This window comes from Xenopus laevis, chromosome 6S (assembly GCF_017654675.1).
Source record: "Xenopus laevis strain J_2021 chromosome 6S, Xenopus_laevis_v10.1, whole genome shotgun sequence".
Lineage (NCBI taxonomy): Eukaryota > Metazoa > Chordata > Amphibia > Anura > Pipidae > Xenopus > Xenopus laevis.
The window spans coordinates 76,660,009-76,682,125 of NC_054382.1; the positions used below are offsets into that span (position 1 = coordinate 76,660,009).

Here is a 22,117-nt window from a genome sequence, read left to right on the forward strand (position 1 = left end):
GGATTCAGGTCAGGACTTTGACAAGGCCACTCCAAAGTCTTAATTTTGTTTTTCTTCAGCCATTCAGAGGTGGATTTGCTGGTGTGTTTTGGGTCATTGTCCTGCTGCAGCACCCAAGATCGCTTCAGCTTGAGTTGACGAACAGATGGCCGGACATTCTCCTTCAGGATTTTTTGGTAGACAGTAGAATTCATGGTTCCATCTATCACAGCAAGCCTTCCAGGTCCTGAAGCAGCAAAACAACCCCAGACCATCACACTACCACCACCATATTTTACTGTTGGTATGTTCTTTTTCTGAAATGCTGTGTTACTTTTACGCCAGATGTAACGCCAATACAGCAAGACTGATTAATAATCATAATATAGAGACTGCACTGCGTCTCTGGATACAAATCTCTACAGGGAATCCAACAATGCTGCTCGAGTTCTGGGAAGTAAGGTGGGGGGGCTCCCCCTGCCATTTGAAAGTATGATCGTTTACCTGCACAGCAGTTGGGGACCATCTGACAATTCCTATCAACAGCAGTAAAAGAAGGGGGAATTGCACTGCATACAGTCAGGTTTATGATAAAAACTGTAGACATCTCTTAATTAAAGTATATTGGAGATAGATTTCTTTTTCATTAAAGAAAGTAAAAATGGGATTTTATATTTTTGTCTTTACATGCCCTTTAATGTTCTTTTTGCTTAAAAGTGGTTTGCGCCTTGGAAATCTGCCATGCAGGCCGTTTTTGCCCAGTCTCTTTCTTATGGTGGAGTCGTGAACACTGACCTTAATTGAGGCAAGTGAGGCCTGCAGTTCTTTAGATGTTGTCCTGGGATCTTTTGTGGCCTCTCGGATGAGTTGTCTCTGCGCTCTTGGGGTAATTTTGGTCGGCCAGCCACTCCTGGGAAGGTTCACCACTGTTCCATGTTTTTGCCATTTGTGGATAATGGCTCTCACTGTGGTTCGCTGGAGTCCCAAAGCTTTAGAAATGGCTTTATAGCCTTTGAAATTGAACTCAGGTGTGATAAACCACAGTTAAGTTATTTTTTAACAAGGGGGGCAATCACTTTTTCACACAGGCCCATGTAGATTTGGAGTTTTTTCTCTCCCTTAATAACGTAAACCTTCATTTAAAAACTGCATTTTGTGTTCAATTATGTTATCTTTGACTAATAGTTAATGGTTTTTGATGAGCAGAAACATTTAAGTGTGACAAACATGCAAAAGAATAAGAAATCAGGAAGGGGGCAAATAGTTTTTCACACCACTGTATCAGGCACTTGGCTAGTGCTACCAAAACAATTCAGAGGGTTAAATGAAAGCAGAGTTGATATACACCTTACTCTTTAAACCATTCTAACACAGGCAGATCCTTTCCCTCAACATTTATTTAACCACTCATGTATTCTGTCGTAGCAAATAATTCACAGACCTGTTAATAGTAAAAAGAGTTGATGTTGAAGACACACAAGATGTGCAGTACACCTCCCCACATCACAGAAAATGGTGCTATAAAATGATCTAAAATTGTCTAACTTTACCTTTTGGGGGTGGGGGTAATTAAGGCTCATTTTAGAGCCCAATGGCTGAAGCAGTTACCAATACTTTAAATAAAAATTCAAGATAGACCCTGCAATTTTACCCTGTTTGTTGGGATTGACCTGGCAAAATCAGAGCAACAAGCAATAGTACTTCAAGGGAAGAAGAAGTTTTACATAGAGTCAAATTTAAGCAAACAATAATATTTTTTACTGATTTCCCTTTTCTCTGCAATTAGAAGTCAGCAAGCCCGGATTTGTGGCGAGGCCTAGGGCGGCAAGTTGGTAGGGACGGCATGCTCCTCAGTAGCTTGCTGAGGAGCAATGGGGACATGCAGCACCCCAGTGCTCCGGTGCACCTGCCATCTTTAGAGCGTGGTTGGGCGCTAGGACTGTGCGACCCGGAGATAGGAGCGCTTGGCCTAGGGACGCCTGATGCTGAAATCCAGCCCTGGAAGTCAGTGCCTTGTAATTTATGACTAAAACAATGCTATTAAGTTTTCCTAAAGGAACAGTAACACCAATAAAGGAAAGGGGTTGTTTTAAAGAAGTTGTTAACTGTTAAATGAACTTTTAGTATAGTGTATATAGAGTGTTAGAAAGTGATAGAGATAATCTGCAATTGGTTTTCATTTTTTATTATTTGTGGTTTTTGAGTTTAGCTTTTTATTCAGCAGCTCTCCAGTTTACTATTTCGGCAATCTGATTTCTAGGGTCCAAATTACCCTAGCAAACATGCATTCCTTTGAATAAGAGACTGGGATATGAATAGGAGAGGGCCTGAATAGAAAGATGAGTAATAAAAAGTAGCAATAAAAATGTAGCCTTACAGAGCATTTGTTTTATAGATGGGGTCAATTCCCCCCATTAGTAAACTGGAAAGAATTCCGAAGAAGAAGGCAAATAATGCAGATCACTGTCCCGCCCTCTTTGTCTGGCTTTTTGTGCCGACCAAGGTGGCATCCCTGTGTACAGATAAATAACTTTATATATGTATATGTACATTTTTAAAAATTATTCTCTGTTATTATGTACCCTGTTTATGACTGACACATGCTTTTCTATTTGTTATATTTACACATTCATCATTAATCAGAGGTTTACTTAAACTGGCCACAAATTGAAAGATCTGCTAATTTTGCAACTTTACATCTGAAGCAAAAAAAAGTAGAGCACACGGCCTCATACGATTTATCCATTAAAAAACACAGATGGCTGCTGTGGAACACCCCTTAATCATAGGCTGATTAAATCTGCCCTGGGGTGTCAGAGGGTCCTTTAGACAGGTAGCCAACAAAAATATATATTCATATACCCATACATTTAACTAATATTTTTGGGATGATTTCTTGAGTTTACACAAGCTTCTTAAACCCACATGGGTTTATGCAATGAAACACAGTAAATTTTGCAAATACTGGGCGCCTGTTCAATTGGTTGTCATGGGTTACTGCACCTGGGCATACTTTTTGCCTTTTATTACATATGAATTAACGAATCAACTTTATTTCCTAAAATTAAGACCATTCATAAAATAACCGTCATTACTTTGACTTCAATGGGCATTAATGCACATGCTGACTTTAGTGGACATATCAGTTTTATTATTTCTGGGGGGCATTCTGAGCTATGAAGAATCAAATCTGCACTGCATTAGATTTAAAACTTCATGACTAGACTAAAAAAACATATATACAATACAATACAATACATTACAATATATATAATGTTCAAAGTGGACCAGCACACCGAAGTTTTCAATCAACAAAACTAAACAGAAAAATATACTGAGAAGGAAAATGTGCATAATAACATTTAATTTCTATTTGTTTTTCTCCCATTAGGTCATTATGTACGGGATATATGCATATATGGAACAGGAGACTTGCAGTGGCTAATGAATTCAAGAAGTGTATTTGCTAACAAATTTGAAGTGAAGTCATACCCCCCCACCGTGGAATGCCTTGAACTGAAGATCAGAGAGCGAACTCTAAATCAGAGTCAAGTCACTGTGCAACCGGAGTGGTATCTGTGAGTAGGGAAAGAAGGCAAACACCAACAAGAAAGCAGGAGAGTTTGACATAAAGGAGAAAAGCATGGCTTTTTGAATGTTCTCTTTAAAGGCAACTCTTACAGTCAAGCAGATATTGGTTAAAACGTTTGGTTTTCGTCAGCAAATTTAAGTGAAATCTTTCATCTTCGGATTGCACTTTTAAAGACTTTTAAATAGAAATGTCATTTTATGTTTTAAAGACCAAGGTGCACGTGTTGGTGCCCTTATTTTACCTTAGAACCTTTACCTTTTTTTTATTTAAGTTTTGTTTCTCCTTTAAGAATGGAGAGGCATGGACAGCTAAGCTGTTTTTCCCAGTCTGGAGGCACATATACAGTATAAAACCTTTTGCACGTATAAGCAAGTATCCAGACGAGCCTTTTTGAAATGTGAATAAGCTGTCTTAAATATTTTTGTTCCTTTAACTTTGCTGCTACATATTGTGGGTGGAAGATGAGAAGATGTACAGATAATGAGACCTCTTAAATGAATTGTTCAATATAAAAACTGGGTAAATAGATAGGCTGTGCAAAATAATAAATGTTTCCATTATAGTCAGTCAATAATATAATCTATAAAGACTGGAGCAAATGGATGTCTAACAGAACTCTACTTCCTGCTTTGCAGCTCTCTTGGTTTCCACTGATTGGTTACCAGACAGTAAACAATCAGTGACTTTAGGGGCTATTAAGTAAGACATCCACTCACTCCAGCCTTTACAGATTACATTTTGGCTAACTACCGTATATACTCGAGTATAAGCCGACCCGAGTATAAGCCGAGGTACCTCATTTTACCTACGAAAACTGGGAAAACTTATTGATTCGAGTATAAGCCTAGACATAACTACAGCCGTCTCCCAGCAGCGCACATTCCGCCAAAGCAACCCCTCCAGCGATCAACCCGAGTTGTTTGCAAAGTTGATGGTGACAAAGAATTGTCAAACGGATTACTGTGTGCATTGTCCCACTACCATGTGCAGAGGGTGATGTGTGATATTGCCATTACTGCATTACTGTTAATCTTTCGTATAACCAACAGAGGGCGCTGTGTGATATTGCCATCACTGTTAATCCTTCATATAACCAACAGAGGGCGCTGTGTGATATTGCAGTCACTGTTATTCTTTCATATAACCAACAGAGGGCGCTGTGTGATATTGCAGTCACTGTTATTCTTTCATATAACCAACAGAGGGCGCTGTGTGATATTGCAGTCACTGTTATTCTTTCATATAACCAACAGAGGGCGCACTGTTATTCTTTCATATAACCAACAGATGGCGCTGTGTGATATTGCAGTCTCTCCCCAAGCGAACTGTTGGTATAGGAATGATTAAAAGTGACTGCAATCTCAGCCACTGCCCCCTGACTCGAGTATAAGCCGAGGAAGACTTTTTCAGCAGATTTTGGATGCTGAAAAACTCGGCTTATACTCGAGTATATACGGTATACTAGAAACATTTTTTATTTTACACATCCTATTTACCCAGTTTTTTTACACAGAACTGTTCCTTTAAATTGAATGCATAACAATTAAAAGGAACAGTATACACTGTCACCTTTGCTAAAAATTAGCCCATAAAATAGGCCATGTTTTGAAATTACATTCTGCCTATTGTTACAAATATCCATTTTTGCCATTATGAAGAACCAACTTGAAAGTTGGGCTATGTTCACTGAATTTACCGCCTTCCTTTTTTAAACAGGATAATTTCTTTAGCACTCCCTATTTACCTTTCAACACACAAACAACCCCTCCCCTTTCTAAGCAGCCACCTTTGACCAGCTTTTTACTAGGGTCTTCTGATTGGACTGGTAATATATCACATATTCTTGTTTATAATCAGAAATAACAGAAACCACAGATATTTCTTAATTAAAACAAAAAGTATTTTCAGCCCAAATCCTATTCATTGAGCTCATGTTGAAATTGGGTGCATACTGTCCCTTTAAGAATTTCTCATAACATTTGGGTAGGGGTGGGGGGTAAGTAAAACTGCAGATGGTAAATATGACATTTCCCAGAAAAGAGCTAAGTGCCGTTTGTGGTTACTGAAATGGAAAATATAAATACCAGTGTTGGATGACTCCGAACAGAGCTACTGTAGAGAGGGTGAATACATATATGCACCAGTATAAATCAGTGTCAGAAGCACACTAGAGAGTGGAGAATGTACACCAGTGTTAGACAGTGGCATAAATAGAAGTTACTGGGACCAACAGAAAATTGAACTTAGAGCCCCAAAACATTTGCGAGATGACCTAAGATATATTGAAATCACACATTTTTAGGGACTTTTTGGGCCCTCTACCAGGCCAGAATTTGTGGAGAGGCTACAAAGGCCTAGGACTAGGGCAGCAAGATTTTAGGGGTGGAATGCCGCCCAGCCCTTTCCTGAGGAGTACTGAGGATGCGTACTACTGTACGTGTAATCGCCAGTGCTCTGGTGTATGAGCACGGTAGTGCATACACGGGGGGTATTCACGTGGGCGCTAGGACCCTGTGGCCTTGGGTTGCACAAGGCCAAACTCCAGCCCTGTCCTCTACATTTCTAGCCCCCCCAGGCCTACTTCTTCTGTAGTTACCCCCTAGATCTCTTCCTCTGTAGTTACTCCCCTGACACATCATTTGAGAATCCTTGGCTTGAAACTTGAGCACGGAAAAACAACAAATACATAACCAGGGACATATTATAAGAACACAAGTGCAGCCATTTTACCTGAATTTTCTTGAAGTGCCCCAGTTTTTCAGTGAATTGTAGCTAACGAAAGCTGGGGAAGTCTCAGCTCCACTTAACGTCCCCAAAAATTACTTAGTAAATGTTGCACCTGTTAGCTAGTGCATAATGGCCTGAAGCTCTAAGCTGTATTGTATCTCCTTATTATAACAGAAAAATGGTGAATCAAAATGGCAAAAACTGTGACAAAGTGGAGAGTTGCAAAGTAGTCTCGTGTAGTCCAAATCCCTTTATGCACATGGTGTATAACCTCTAGCAATTATTACACTAAATTCTACCAGCCCAGCCCTATGTTATGACTCCCCCCTGCTGGTGTGCTCATAGAATGCCTTTTCCTGAGGAGCATGTTCTTGACCTCTGCTTCAGTGAGTACAATTGGTTGCTTGATTACATGAACACGTAGTACATTTCTAGGGATACCGGGATGAAATGTACCATCTTCAGTGATGAAATTTAGAAATGGGATTGGCAAAGAAAGAGAATAGATGGGAGCGAGCATACAGATGTTGAAAAACAGTGAGAGGGAAGGAGGCCTGCGATTTGGTAAATGTGAAAAAGTTCGTGAGAAAAACTGATTTGTTAAGAGATATTTGAAAAAAATATGCACTGGAACTTGACAGCTGATCTGTTAAAGGGATTGCTCATCTTCCAAACACTTTTTTCAATTCAGTTGGTTTCAGATTGTTCCCCAGAAATAAAGACTTTTTTCAATTACTTTCCATTATTTATTTTTTACTGTTTTTCCAAATTCTTAAGTTTAAAGTTGAATGTTCCTGTCTCTGGTGTTTCAGTCCGGCAGCTCAGTAATTCAGGCGCAGACTCTAAACTGTTACAATTTTGCAACATTTAGTTGATACATTTCTCAGCAGCATCTCTGGAGTATTAACAACAATTGTATCAATTCTAACAGCTGCCTGTAATGAAACCCAGAGATTCTGCTCAGCAGGGACAAAGATAAGAAATGTATCAACTAAATGTATCCATTTAGAACAGTTTACATGGTCGGCGACCCCCTCCCAGGGCTGCTTCAGAAGGTGAAAAATGACACTTTAAACTTCAATATATATATATATATATATATATATATAACGGTCACACATAGAAAATAAAAAGTCATTGGAAAAAGTCGTTATTTCTGGTGATTTATCTGAAAACAACTAGTTGTTTGAAGGTGAACCACCCCTTTAAGACATAGGTTGTTCAACATTACATATATATATATATATATATATATATATATATATATATATATATATATATATATATATATATATATATATGTAAATATATATTTATATTATTTATATTTAAAATAATTTATATTCTAGTTGCATGTCACATTTGGGCATACTAAATTTATGAGTGGCTTCTGACTTGCAAAGTGGTTTTATTTACTGCACTGATTTCTGATTTATTTAGGATTTTTTGTTTGCTGCTACAATAAATGTTACATTTGTTCTTCAAGAGTACCGTATAACAATTATTGTTTTTAAGATCTTGCAAGTAATTGTCTTTCTTTATATATATCCCAAGAAACTGTATACATATTTATAAATGCCATTACATTTGAAAGTTGCACTAAGGATGTACAAATATTTTTAAACATTACATTTACTATTAAAGGCCTAAACAGGCACAAGACAGCAATCATTTTCTTCTATTCGTATTCTCCTGTTGCGTTGTCAACAATGCAGTTGTGAACTGCCAGTTGCAAGAAGCCAGGGACTGAACTGGTAGCCAAGGTGCTTTGCATTTCAGATTGAGTTATGGAGAATTGAAAATTTGAAATTCAAATAGTTATTTTTTATGGTCAAAACAGTCAAATTTGACTAGGGAGTTATTCAAATTCCATTCGAGTTTTTCAAAAAATTCAAATGAGATTTTCGAGATTTATCATACACTGGCCCTTTAAGAACTCAATTTCGACTAATCGCCAATTAAAACCTGCCAAATCGCTGTTTAATTCAATGGGAGATGGATAAATCAATGGGAGATGTTCAGGGATCAATTTGGAGTTGTTTGCAGCCTTCCTGACATTCACGTTTTTGTCAGAGAGAAAAAACTTGAATCGAGTTTTTAAAATTCAATGGGTAGATCCTATTCACCCAAATATTAAAAATTCGATGTTTATAATAAATTTTGATTGGTCGAATTTTAAATTCCTGGAAGTTTATGGGGGGTTTTAAAAAAACTCACATGAATTTGAAGTTCGACCCTGGTTAAATGTGCATCTGTAAACAGATATATTTCTAACTAGTCTTTTAGTCTAATTTTTTTGTGGATTTTGAAATGTTTTGCAGTTCTCAACGACTTGTATAATATTGACATAAAAGTAAGCTTATTCGATCATGGGAAAAATTGGGGACATCGTGGCCTACAACTACAAGGACTACTTAGGCTGCATTAAAAGGAATCAAATCAGTATGCAATTACTGCAGAACATCAGTTTGCATTAGTTAGCAGAGTTTCTGATTTTTCAATGCAACCCAACATAGGGTAGCAGTGATAGTAAACATAATAAAAAAAAACACTGTTACTAGCAAAAAAAAAAGCAAGCCCTTAGGTTTGCCATAGACCTACCAACAAAATAGCACAAAACAAGGACACTCTTCAGGTAGATGCAGTTAATAAGGGAGAGTCAATTCACTGAGTTGATCTGAGATTTACTAATGAATAAAAAGAAGATAGCATTTTTAGAAATCGGAATTTCTGAAACTGATAAACAAATTAACACTGCAATTTTTCATTAAAAATGCATCGGCAATACTTTGCTACATGCACATTTCTGTTGTCGAAAAAGTGTCTTAAAGGGCATACCAGGTGGACAGCTCGTTTGGTTAACGAAAAACTGTTCCAACAGATATGGAATTTTTAAAACATGCACATGGTATGAGTATGAGGTTTAAGAAACAAGGTTATGGTCAAAAAAACACTGTTAGAGATTTCAAAAAAAACATTTTAGCCAGATTAGAAAGCCAGGATACAGGTGCAAAAGTAAAGGTAGATTTATTAAAGTGGACCTGTCACCCAGATATAAAAAGCTGTGCATGGGGATGGACATCAGGTCCCCCATTCTGGTGCACAAACACGATTCTGAGATGATGCAAGGCTTGCCTTAATAACAGTGTCCACAAAATGGCTCCTGCCTATTTGCTTTAATAATGAGTTCCCAGACTGATGGAAACAAGATTCAAATAATTTATATAGTGTAATTAAAGTTCATTTTGCTTGACTAACATGATAAAATAGGATTAGGAATATTTTTTTTGGGTGACGGGTCCCCTTCAAGGGTTGAATTGAAAATTCGAATTTCTCACATTTTTTTTATGGTCAAAACTGTCAAAATTCGACTAGTTAATTATCAAAACTTGATTCGATTTTTTTTTTAAATTCGAATTTGATTTTTGATTTTTTTTTATCAAACTCTGGACCTTTTAGAATTTGAATTTGACTATTCGCCACCTGAAACCTGCTGAATTCATGTATAAGTCAATGGGAGAGGTCAAGTGACTAATTTGGAGATGTTTGTAGCCTTTCTGACATTCAAATTTTTTTGTAGAAAAAAACTTGAATCGAGTTTGGTCGTATGCAAATTTTTTTTAAAATAACCACCCAGTTGCATTTCAAGTATATTTGAATTTAAGGGAGTTTAAAAAAAACTCACATGAATTCGAAATTCGACCTTTGATAAATGTGCCTCTAAGAGTCTCTCATTTGCTCGTCAAACGAGTGAATCCTTCCCCTGACAGGTTCACCTTCGGTGGGCGATATTGTGTTAATGTGATTGTTTGGTCTAGGGCCAAACAATTACACACACCCCCGTCCGTACACCCGGAACCGCGCGGGAATCGTGGCGCATGAGCTGCCGGGGGCCCTGAGGGGGTCCGGGGCCAAGCCCAATCGCACCCCCTGCTCCCCTGGTAGTTACGCCACTGATTACAATGAAGGGTATACGAAAATTCAGAGTGAGGACCACATCAATGAGCTTATGCGGTCCTCAATCCAACAGAAAAATCAAGCTTGCCCGATCAAGATCTGGATGATTTTTGGCCAGATATTGATCCGAGGGGCCTGTAGGTGGGCCCCATACATGGGCAGATAAACTGATAAATCGGTCTAAAGGACCCGGAAGCATTGTATCTGCTCTTGGGCATGCAGATGCAGCAGATTTACAAACAGAAGCACCCGCAGTTCAAAAGACAAAAGCAGCAGCAATTGTAAGTATTGTTGGGCGCTAGCCTTAGGGTTATTTACTTGCACACACAAATACCACTAGGTCTGAATAATATGTTTGCTATAAGAATTAGAGATGGATGGCCTATTTTACCAAGATATATTAAAATTGCTAATTAATTAGGGTCTCACTGGGCCCCCCTGCAACCGCAGGGTCTGCTTCCTCTATAGTTACGCCCCTGGCAAACAATCAGCCAGCACTAACCAAATTGTTCATATTTTCAGAAATAATACTGGCGCATGTCAGACAGTGCCCACTTCAACCAACTTCAAATATCCAGAATGTAGTAGACAGCACCACCCAAATTAATATATTTAAAAAGCCTTTAGTTGTTTCTCATGGCTTTTGTCCTGCTGATAATGAATAGAACTGTTTTTGAAAAATAATATCCATGCAATATGCAGGCCAAGCAAAATCATATGTATGGAAAATGGCCTTTTAGAATTTAGACAAAAGCACAACCCTCATTCTATCATCAGCTGATTATATCTGGAACATAGCAAGTAGGATGAATTTTTTTCTTGGGGTATTATTTGGTGAAACACCTTCAATGGACCAGCGACTGCAGAATTCAAAAAGTTAGGTTTAAGAGTAAACAGCACATACTGCTGCAAAAAATGTTTTTATAAATATCTGTATTTATAGATGACTCAGTGCTTTACAGTCCCTGTCCCTCTGTAGGTTACTATTACAGTTTATAATCTAAGTCCCTATCTCCAGGCCCAAATTCAAGCAAATACCAGATTGGCTGCTGTAAGAGGCTCTCACATTACCTCATGGCAGAAACAGCCCAGTGCATACCTCTCAACTTTCCCGTTCCTTGCGGGACAGTCACGTTTTTGACAGCTCAACCAGCAGTCCCAGCTTTTAATTTAAAGGGCACCTGCTGGGTAAAAATGTTATCCCCAACCAAAGGTGCGAGCTAATAGAGCCTGCAGTCGGGTTGGGCATAACAGTAGATTTTGTAAAAAAAAGAAAAGCCCCCCGCCAGCGCTAGGCTACCCGAACCGGGAGGGAGCTCCTGGTGCGAGCAGCCATGTCTGGTCACTTGCATGCTCATAACGTGCATGTGGCATCACACGCATGCGCATAATGAGCAATTCGGGGCAGCTTTTCATTATGCGCATACGAGCGACCGATCAAGGCTGCTCGCACCTGGAGCTCCCTCCCAGTGTGGGTAGCCTAGTGCTGGCGGGGGACATTTTTTTAAAGAAAAAACTACTGTTATCACCAACCGGAATGCAGGCTCTATTGGAGTTTCTCTTTGATCTCTTGCACAGACATCACAAAAAGATACAAAGTTTCAGAAACGTAATTAAATTAGTTTTTTTAATCAGAGAGCCCACAACACTCAGGGCCTGTATTTAGATACATTTATAACTATTTAGGCTAAGCAAAAATACAATTATAACATTTTAAGTTAAGCAAGTCTCTTGCGGGCAACCGTGACTCACAGCTGTAAGGCAATTTCGCCTTCATTAGCACAACTTATAAAACATTGCCCTAAAACTTCCAAAAGATAACCTTCCAAATTTTGTAAAATGAACATGGTAATTAGGTGGCTTATTGCAGCACATCTTTTTGTCTCGCTTTGAATTTTTCAAATGTTGGATGGTTTGCTACTGTGCCACAAATGTTCAGCATCATTATACCTTTTCAGTTCCCTTATAAATTATAAATTTCGGACTCCAACTCCACGCACACTCCTCCGTCCAGTACTGCTATTACCGTCTTTCAGTGTTTATGCCTCTACCCTTCACCTATAACGACGTCAAACACTGCACTCATTCAACGTTGTAGCAGCCTCCTTTCTCTTGGCTCTGTCCTGTCTCTAGCAGATCCTATTTAACGGAGCAGTTGAAAGCTAAGGCTGTCTTTTGGGCATTCGTGTTTTTCACTAGTTTTGCGCAGGCGCGCGACCTCATTTTTAATATACACAGAGATATTACTTTCAAACCCTCATGTAAACCCTACCCCACCGGCAGCATTTTTTTTTATTAAAAGCTACGATTTCCATTACTTGTGAAGAGCAGCCGCTCATTGCCCAGGAAGGAATACCAGCCAGTCGCGCCCGCCTGTGACATCACATCCTCCCAGCTCTCGGTCGCATGGATGTGACGTCACGATTAGCTAAGAGGCACGGTATAGCCAGCATGGAGGAAAGCATTAAGCTGTTGGTGGGCTGTTATGAACAAGTTCTGTTCGGGTATCGGGTACATCGGGAAGGGGAGGTAAGTGACAAGTACAAGGTTATCTGGCTTTTGTTTTGATCTCATTCGTGCTCGGTAAAAAGGGGATAACGAAAAGTACTTACTGGCACAAGTAACCACTAAAATGTTTCATGAAATCTCTTAACCCTTGCGGGATAGTTTTAACCATTTTGTGCCCACAGCTACAGCAACATCTCTATTCTATACAGACTGTGGAGTCAAATCTGAGCTGTTTATAGGCAGAGATTAGGAAATGAACTAAACCGTTTCATGTGCCAGACATTTGACTTGAAGTGCCTCACAATGTGCTAATAGTTTGTTATTGCTTTTCTGTTCTACGTGAGATTTGATTCATTTGCTTTTGTTTTCCAGCAATGGTTAAGTTCTGCAGACTTCACTCATCATGCCCACACTGCCTCTGTGTCTGTGCTTGCAGTGAATAATAGATTTGTAGCCACTGGGAGCAGGGATGAAACCATTCAGATATATGATATGAAGAAGAAGGTAGAACATGGAGCTTTGCTGCATCACAATGGTACGTTTCAATGCCCTGCATTTATTTGCCAATATAGACACTTTTTCTTGTTTCTTAAAGGAATTGTTCAGTGTAAAAATAAAAACTGGATAAATAGATAGTTTGTGCAAAATAAAAAATGTTTCTAATATAGTTAGTTAGCCAAAAATGTAATGTATAAAGGCTGGAATGATTTGATGTATAACATGTCAGTCAGATGACTACTTCCTGCTTTTCAGCTCTCTTGGTTTACACTGACTGGTTACCCTGGCTACCAGGCAGTAACCAATCAGAGACTTGAGGGAGGGCCCCATGGGTCATATCTGTTGCTTTTGAATCTGAGCTGAATGCTGAGGATCGATTACAAACTCACTGAACAGAAATGTACCATGTGGCCCCCCTTCAAGTCGCTGACTAACTCAGAGTTATAGAGCTGAAAAGCAGGAAGTTGGATTCTGGCTGTTTTATTAGACATCTGTTCACTCCAGCCTTTATATATTACATTTTTTGGCTAACTAACTATATTAGAAACATTTTTTATTTTGCACAGCCTATCTATTTACACAGTTTTTATTTTCACACTGAACTATTCCTTTAAAGGAGAGCTGGACCTGATACTCTATATGTTTTGAGGTTTTTACCAGCCGCATCCCTTTCACAGTGAAGATCTGTGCTTCCACAGATGCCCCAGTAGCTCCCCATTTTCTTTTCTGCTGATTCCCTGCATGTGCTCTGTGCTGCTTTTACTTACTTAGGGACCAATTTACATTAGATTGTATAACTCGAATATAAATATCACAATACAACTGCTGATTATAAATTAATTCAGATTCTTATTACATGGCACCTCTGAAGCCAACATAATAAACATATGAAGCTTATATGACAAGCAAACCTAATTTTATGCTACATGGTTTGCAAAGGCCCCCTATGGATTCCTAGAATTCACTGAGCATGTGCATGAGCCACTAACACTCCTAACAAATTCCACGGGGCCCCTGTTACAATTTTGAAAGCCTGGACCATTATTGCTATATAGATGCTGAACCTTTAGGCTGGTGCATTAAGTTCAGTATATAATATATGGTATTTCTATCAATATTTGTTTTTAGGGTTTAGTTCTCTTTTAAAGAAACTGGGTAAATAGGTTGTGCAAAATAAAAAATATTTCTAATATAGTTAGCCAAAAATTTTATTTATAAAGGCTGGAGTGACTGGATGTCTAACATAATAGCCAGAACACTACTTACTGCTTTTCAGCTCATCCAGACATCCTGTCACTCCAGCCTTTATACATTACATTTTTGGCCAACTAACTTGACTTGCCCTGGATCCAGACAAGGTTATTGACTTCAACTAATAATTAAGGAAGGCTGCTGTAATTTATGAAAAGGTACAAATCTAAGTGAAATGGTGTGGCTCAAGCACACAAATTCTTCTTGTAGAGGAGACTTCTGTCCAGGCAGTGTTTGCATACACCATTTGATGTAGTCAGATAGTGGAGAGTTTATTGTGTTAAAAGTGTCTGACTGATACACAGTATGAAACAGTACTATTTCTTGTCTGCTTTCATGTATTTCAAGATAGCAGGTACTTTCTACATTATAATATGATATTGCCTGTGTATGATTTTTGTATTCTTCTAAGTATGGATACCTTGGCATTGTAGGTACTATAACTTGTCTGGAGTTTTATGGTAACACACACCTCCTAAGTGGGGCTGAAGATGGACTGATTTGTGTATGGAATACCAAAAAGTGGGAGTGCCAGCAAACCTTCAAAGCACACAAGTGAGTGATGTGCTTATTGATATAAACTGCAAAATACGACTCGTTTTAATTTCAGGTGTATTTAATTTACTATATAGATTTTGGTTTATATTGTTTTGCACAAAATGCATATTTAGACAACTATTTTTGTTAATTTATGAATAGGAACTGCCATGCTGTTCTTCTTCAAAAAAAACGATTTAAATCTTGTTGACAGACTCAGATGGAACATCAGTCAAACTGTTATACAGAATGATAACTTTTGAACAAAGTACCAAGGCAGGGTGGTACACGTTGACAAGATTATTAGCAGGGGATTAGTATAATGCTGTAAGGGGAAGGTAGTGAAGTAGAAAAAGGAAAGCTATAAAAGTACAGAGGTTTTGGGTAAACTGTGACATTTTGACTGTGTGGGCCAGTAGGTTTAACAATTACTGTTAATGTGTAAGACATATTATGTTTTATATTAATGTAGTTGGTGTATGAATTCAGGAGTTGTATTTTATGGGATTTACCAGGTTTATATAATATAATGCTTCTTTAACTTTATAAGAATGGAGAGATTATTTGTCAATACATAATATTTTTTATTCTTTTTACAGAGGACAAGTCTTGTCCCTTTCAATTCATCCTTCAGGAAAGTTAGCCTTATCGGTGGGGACAGATAAAACCTTAAGGTAATATAACCCTTCATGCTGATGCCGAGTAAGCATCGGAACCACAAATTGTTCATACAGACTCCTTGTGTTTAAATTTAGCTAAAATCCCGTTAATAAAGCGTTGGGCCCCTGATATCAGTCTGTGGGGAAATTACGTACTGTGGTGGTTGCTATTCATATAATGCTGAGTCAATGAATTAAATGTTTAGTATAATTCATATCCACTGAGTTGATTTATTTTCTGTTTTTAGTACAGGGAGGTAGTTCAAATCGCTCTGACACTGATCCTAAAATAACTTTTCCTACATTTTACAGATGGAGCAGTCTATTTATCTGTGTACATAGTGCTAAGTCTTAAAGGCAGCGTACATGTACTAATTGTCTCTGGTTTATCGGCCCGCAGGCCAAACAGATGGGTAGTGTTCTAGGGGCTACACATGGTATGGGCACCTCTCTGTTGTTCCAGTCATTCAAGCAAAAAGCCTGAATAATTGGAACAGCATGGAGTAAAGAATCCAAGTCCCACTGAGACACCTTCAGTTACATTGAGTAGGAGAAACAACAGCCTGCCAGAAAGTAGTTCCACCCTAAAGTGCAAGCTTTTTCTGAAAGCACATGATCAGGCAAAATGACCTGATATGGTTGCCTACACACCAATATTACAACTAAAATACACTTGGGCTAGGAATTAAATTTTACATGGTAGAGTAAATTATTTGCAGTGTAATTTAGAAAAAAACGACACCTTAAAAATCATGACAGAAACCCTTTAACTTCCCCATCTGCCAATGCACCATATATTGACATGTTGAATTGACAGATGACATTTTCAAACATGGACAATTCCTGAACCAACCTATATCCATGGATATTTATTGGGGTCAATGGACCACTGTATATATACCAATAAACATGCAAAATTATATTATGGGTTCATGTAAAGCCATCTTAAAGGAACAGTGCAGTGTAAAAATAAAAACTGGCTAAATAGGCTGTGCAAAATAAATTATGTTTCTTATATAGTTAGTTAGGCAAAAATGTAATGTATAAAGGCTGGAGTGACTGGATGTCTAATATAGTAGCCAGAACACAACTTCCTTCTTTTCAGCTCTCTAACTCTGAGTTAGTCAGTGACTTGAAGGGTTAAGGTTAAGGGCTGAATCTGGTCTTTTAAGAAGACAAAGATTGTCACTGACATTCTACAGAAGCACAACACTCCTCTGCAATGTCTCTCATGACGTGGAGCACACTTTTTTTTCCTGTTACAGAACTTGGAACCTTGTGGAGGGGCGTTCAGCTTTTATTAAGAATATAAAGAAAAGTAAGTGATATTAATTATAAACATCCTTTCAGAACCATTCATTATTATTTAATCATTCTAACAAAATCTTAAAAATATACAATATATTTACTATAGAATAATATACAGTATATTTACTATAGAATGTTATCATTTTACTGATATATGTTAATATAAAAATCGTTTTTTCATTGTTTCTTTCAGATGCACACATTGTCCATTGGTCTCCCAGTGGAGAGAAATATGTGGTTGTGATACATGACACGGTTGATGTGTACCAGCTGGAGACTGCAGCAGTAGTTGGTACAATTAATAACCCAAAGAGAATCTCTTCTGCACAGTTTATAACTGTAAGTTACACAAATTTAACTTGGTATCAGTGTTTCTAACTTTAGCAGTAGTTGTATTAATATGAATTTATAAAGGTCCATTTACAATTAACTATTTAAAGATATGGCTTTATCTATCAAGCACTCTTTATTTTTCACAAGTCCATAGTTCAAAGGGTGTTTTAATGTGCACAAAAGATGCTTTTTCCAGTCAGTGTAATGTGTTTCTATTCCAGTAATTTGTACTTTGAGTGCCTGATTTAGATAGGCTTCATTAATTTTTTATCATGTGGGTTTTTTAATGCTTATGAAATGTTCTTCAATGTTCGTTACTAATCAACAAAATATTCATAAGCCTTGTGCTGTTTTCTCTTTTATAGGATGCTCTTATTGCTGTGGCTGGGGATGAGGAAGTAATCAGACTTTATGATACAGCATCACAGAAATGTGTCTGCGAATTTAAAGCTCATGAAAACAGGTACAATAGGGACATGCTCACCTAAATGCGAGGGTAAAAGGCGAAATGTACCTTTTCATAAGAATGGTACTGTATTTGTTCCACTTATTTTCCCTTAAAGGGGTGGTTCGCCATCAAGTTAACTTTTAGTATGTTGTAGAATGCCCAGTTCAATGCAACTTTTCAGTTGGTTCTCATTATTTATTTTGATAGGTTTTTAAGTATTTGCAGTTTTCTTCTGAATCTTTCCAGCTTTCCAGAGGGGGTCACTGACCCCATCAAAAACAAATACTCTGTATGGCTACACATTTATTGTTATTGCTACTTTATATTACTCATTTTTCTATGCAGGCCCTCTCCTATTAATCTTAATGCATGGTTGCTAGGGTAATTTGGAAATTGCCATTGCAAACTGGAGAGCTGGTAAATAACTGGAAAACGACAACATTTTACAAAATGCAAATTGGCTCAGAAACTCAAAGGTAATCAACCCTTTTAAGCCAGTGGTTCATAAGAAAATAAACCAGGTGCTCGCTAAGGGTTCCCAGCCTGCACTGGGGACATAATCATGTACATCAAAAATCCAACTGCACACTTAAATTGTGAAAACAGTAAAACTGTTTATATGCGTCCCCCCCCAAATTAAGTTTTTTTTTTATTAAAGTCTGAATGCTAAGAACTCAAATTTAGGTGGTTTTTTTTTTTTACTATAGAATCTGAATTTTCAGTGGGAAAAAAATAGAATTTTTTTGAGATTTATTTTACCCCAAGGCTGCAAAAAGTCTGCATCTGAAAATACTCCATCTTCAACCTGTCAAGGTCCTGTAGAAGTCATTGGCAGAGGTCATATTTGTAATTTGAAGATATTACTGTTAGTGCTGGGTTTCGTAAAATAATCGGAACATTTTGGGCTTTTTTGCTGATTTCAAGAAAAATTCAGACTTTTCAGGCTTCAAATCCAAAAAAAGTAAGAAACCTGTCCAATTAACAAACTGCCAGCAAACGTATACAGAAAGCTTTTAGCAATATGTTTATGACCAGCTTTATTCTACAAATATAATAATCATCTTTATACTGATAATATCATAATGTTATGCAAATGGATGTTTTTCAAAGAAATACCAAGACTCTTTGCTTCCCTTTGCTATCACCTCATGGCTTTCAAACTTGCCAGATGAAATAGCAGATTTTTCCCATCATTTAAAAATCTTAAAACAGTCTTTAAGTCAAATGTACTTTTTTTTGGCCCAGGTAACAATGATTGGATCATAGTGTGGGCTCATAAAGATCTGTTGGATTGAGGAGAGCATCAGCATGCCGATGCAGACCTTGTCCAATGGGATTTTCAAACCTGCCGATAAGTATTTGGAACATATTTCCAAATGACTCTCATGTTGACAGCTTTTATAGATATACATATGGCCAGCTTAACCTATTTATGTTAAAACGTGTACAATAGCATCTAACCTCTAGTTTATCTTTTATCTTAGGGTGAAAAATCTTCATGTCATTGAACTGCAGGGAACTCATGTTGTTGTATCTTCATCAAGTGACGGTTATATTAAGATGTGGAGAATCGACATGGAAAAGGTTAGTTTCATAAAACATGGATAAAGTCCCTAAAAGCTTATAAAAATAACTATCTATATCTTCTTGCAGGAATACCACAGTACTGAAAGAACAATTTATGGCATTCAGTATTCTGGATAATTGAAATTCCATGTGAATGTTCACCCATATTCTTCGTGTCTGTTTTATCTTTTATTTCTGCTTTGCATACTCAGGGTTAAATGAAAACAAACCAGTCACCATTTGCAATAACTTTATTTCCTTAATAAAAAAGCATACAAGTACTGTTCATTCATGAGCAAAATTTCACCATGTTTTGGTGATGTCCATTAAATCATACTGTTCTTTTTATGTAATATACTCTAAAGGTTGTCATACAAAAGTCAATAAAGGCTGCCAACTTAGCCCCTGCCTACAGGTTGAATAGGCAAGCTTAGTTATGGAGCCATCCTAAGGCCATTCTCAACCGATATCAGTTCAGATATCTATTGGGTCCTCTACCAATGAGTCCCCCTAGTCCACAGTTGTAATTATTGGTCCTAAAGCTTGTATGGCAAACACAGCCCCAAGCGTGTTCTCTCAAAGTCCAAAATAATTTCCTTCCAATTAAAAGGATGGTTCATGATAACTTATTATGTTGTAGAATGCCCAATTCTATTGGTTTTCATTATTTATTTTTTATGGTTATTTGCCTTTTTCTTCTGACTCTTTCCAGTTTTCAAATGGGCGCCGCTGGCCCCTTCTAAAAAACAAATGCTCTGTAAGGCTACACATTAATTGTTATTCTTACTTTTTATTACTCTTCTTTCTATTCAGGCCTCTCCTATTCATATTCCAGTCTCTTATTCAAATCAGTGCATGGTTGCTAGGGTAATTGGAGCCCTAGCTACCAGATTGCTTAAAATGTAAATTGAACAGCTGCTGAATAAAAAGCTAAATGACCCAAAAACCTTAATCAATAAAAAATGAAAACCGATTGCAAATTGTCTCAGAATATCACTCTCTACAATACATCATAATAACCATTAACTCAAAGGTGAACAACCCCTTTAAGTCAAGGACAACTGGGCGTTTAGAGGTTTTTCTTGAAAATGTTTCACCACACATCCAATAGGCTTCTTCAGTTCAACTGAAGTGGTAGGGAATTCCCTGGCATTTCACCTCTTGATGGTAGTAAAGTCACAGACATCAAATCACAGTGGTTACATTGAACTTCAGTAAGGCGTTTCCCAGATGTGGGAAAGTGTGGTCCAGTCACAATGGTACCATTGAGGCAAGTGTTGAACTTTCTAGATACTGTATTTCATGGCCTGGATAAATGAGAATCTTCATGAACACTTCCTGCCAACTGTGGCCAGAATTTGTAAAATTAAATCTATCTGAAGATCACCTAAAATTTCAAACACTGTAGCTTATGACCGCACACACTTATGTTACAGGTCCAGACTTCTCCATCATTGCTTTGTGAAGTCAGTACATCGGCTAGACTTACTTGTCTCTCAGCTTGGCTTCCCAGTGGCGTAGACCATAAGGAAAAAAGCAACACAGCTGTCACTGCTTCAGCTGGTAAGCACTTTACACAGACTGTATAAGATGGCATCATTTTTGTATGTTTTTTTTTTTATTATTTTCACACTGACACATCAGTTTTCTTTTCATTTGATCCATGATTCCTGAGTGGCACTTTGAGTTAAAGCAGTATTACTGCAGTGCCATAATCATTTTATATCTCGGAGCCTATGTATAGATAGCTCTGGTTATTCCTTGAACCCAGTAACAGAAATGTGTGTTTTTTTTTTTAAATCTAAACACCATAATTTTACAACAGTCCACCAATTATTCTAACCTGACAATCTAAGGAGCACTATGCAGTTGGGTTGCTGCACTCTAGCATAGAGAAAAATTTACAGCAAACTGACTTCCGCTGCTGCTTCGTAACTGCAGAGGTGGTAAGCTATTGCCACAAAAAATATGGGAATTTGAAAAGTTTTATCCCCAGGATATTGAGTACTCTGTCTAACCAGCCACTTGCTGTTTTGTCATATGAATGAGTAAAGAAAGTGTAGCCAGAGAGAGAAACTTTTTATATTTGCAGAGGGTCAGCAATCAAAATTGCAAACTGGAGAATAGAAATTAAAATAATTTTAAAAACAATTAGGAACTAATTAAAGAGACAAATAATAATGTTTTTTTTATAAAGCCAACAATGGGCTATAAAAAAATTTCTACTGATCTTGTAAAACTACATTAGCAGTGTCTGTGCTGATTTTCTTATCCTGTATTTCAGTGAAAGACTGTGACAGGCCAAAGAAGAAAAAGGCCCAAAATGAAACAACGGATAAGGAAGCAAGTGAAACCCAAGTTGTACATAAAAAGAGGAAACCTGAAACTAAACAGAAGAAAAAGAAACCCAGTTAAATAACTACATTCCTGTAATCATTTATTCTCTGTACATGTTTATTAAATAGTTGGAAAGTTAAGGGATAGTAATTTTTTTTTTAATAAGCAATAACTTGCTAATGCAATATCATTATTTGAATACTGAATATCTGCTTTTGGTATCACTAAAGGTATATCCTACTCTCTTTTTTGTTATGCAGCACACCCTTTTCATGCACACACCAAAACAAGCTAATTAAGAAATGTGCAACAGGCCCTATGGAGTGAAATGTTTTCTGCTGTTTAACCATTGGGCCAGACCTACTTGCCATTTTACTTCTCCTCAGGACACCACAGAAAAAGAACCCTTTCCACATT

The 22,117-nt window shown here is 37.5% G+C and overlaps 2 protein-coding genes across 2 annotated transcripts in view; both read left to right on the forward strand.

Annotated features, from left to right (window-relative positions):
- Positions 1 to 7,966, forward strand: part of gcnt2.2.S (glucosaminyl (N-acetyl) transferase 2 (I blood group), gene 2 S homeolog) — a 47,751-nt gene extending 39,785 nt beyond the window's left edge. The window contains 1 exon segment of the mRNA NM_001091637.1: positions 3,371 to 7,966. Within this exon segment, the coding sequence (NP_001085106.1) occupies positions 3,371 to 3,561 (191 nt within the window). The 3' untranslated portion in view covers positions 3,562 to 7,966.
- A 4,706-nt stretch (positions 7,967 to 12,672) lies between these two features.
- pak1ip1.S (PAK1 interacting protein 1 S homeolog) lies at positions 12,673 to 21,840 on the forward strand. Its single transcript, NM_001093952.1, has 10 exons — positions 12,673 to 12,784; positions 13,136 to 13,298; positions 14,947 to 15,067; positions 15,649 to 15,723; positions 16,974 to 17,026; positions 17,210 to 17,355; positions 17,715 to 17,812; positions 19,282 to 19,381; positions 20,800 to 20,926; positions 21,648 to 21,840. Exons 1-10 carry the CDS (start codon positions 12,707 to 12,709, stop codon positions 21,776 to 21,778), a joined length of 1,092 nt encoding a protein of 363 aa, NP_001087421.1. The 5' UTR covers positions 12,673 to 12,706; the 3' UTR covers positions 21,779 to 21,840.
- The last annotated feature ends 277 nt before the right edge of the window (positions 21,841 to 22,117 follow it).

Excerpts from the sequence above, each read along its gene's own strand:
- pak1ip1.S (NM_001093952.1), top strand. The coding sequence starts at position 12,707 with ATGGAGGAAAGCATTAAGCTGTTGGTGGGCTGTTATGAACAAGTTCTG. Across the intron at positions 15,724-16,973 it reads GGGACAGATAAAACCTTAAG|AACTTGGAACCTTGTGGAGG; the intron begins GTAATATAACCC and ends TTCCTGTTACAG. Across the intron at positions 17,813-19,281 it reads TTTAAAGCTCATGAAAACAG|GGTGAAAAATCTTCATGTCA; the intron begins GTACAATAGGGA and ends CTTTTATCTTAG.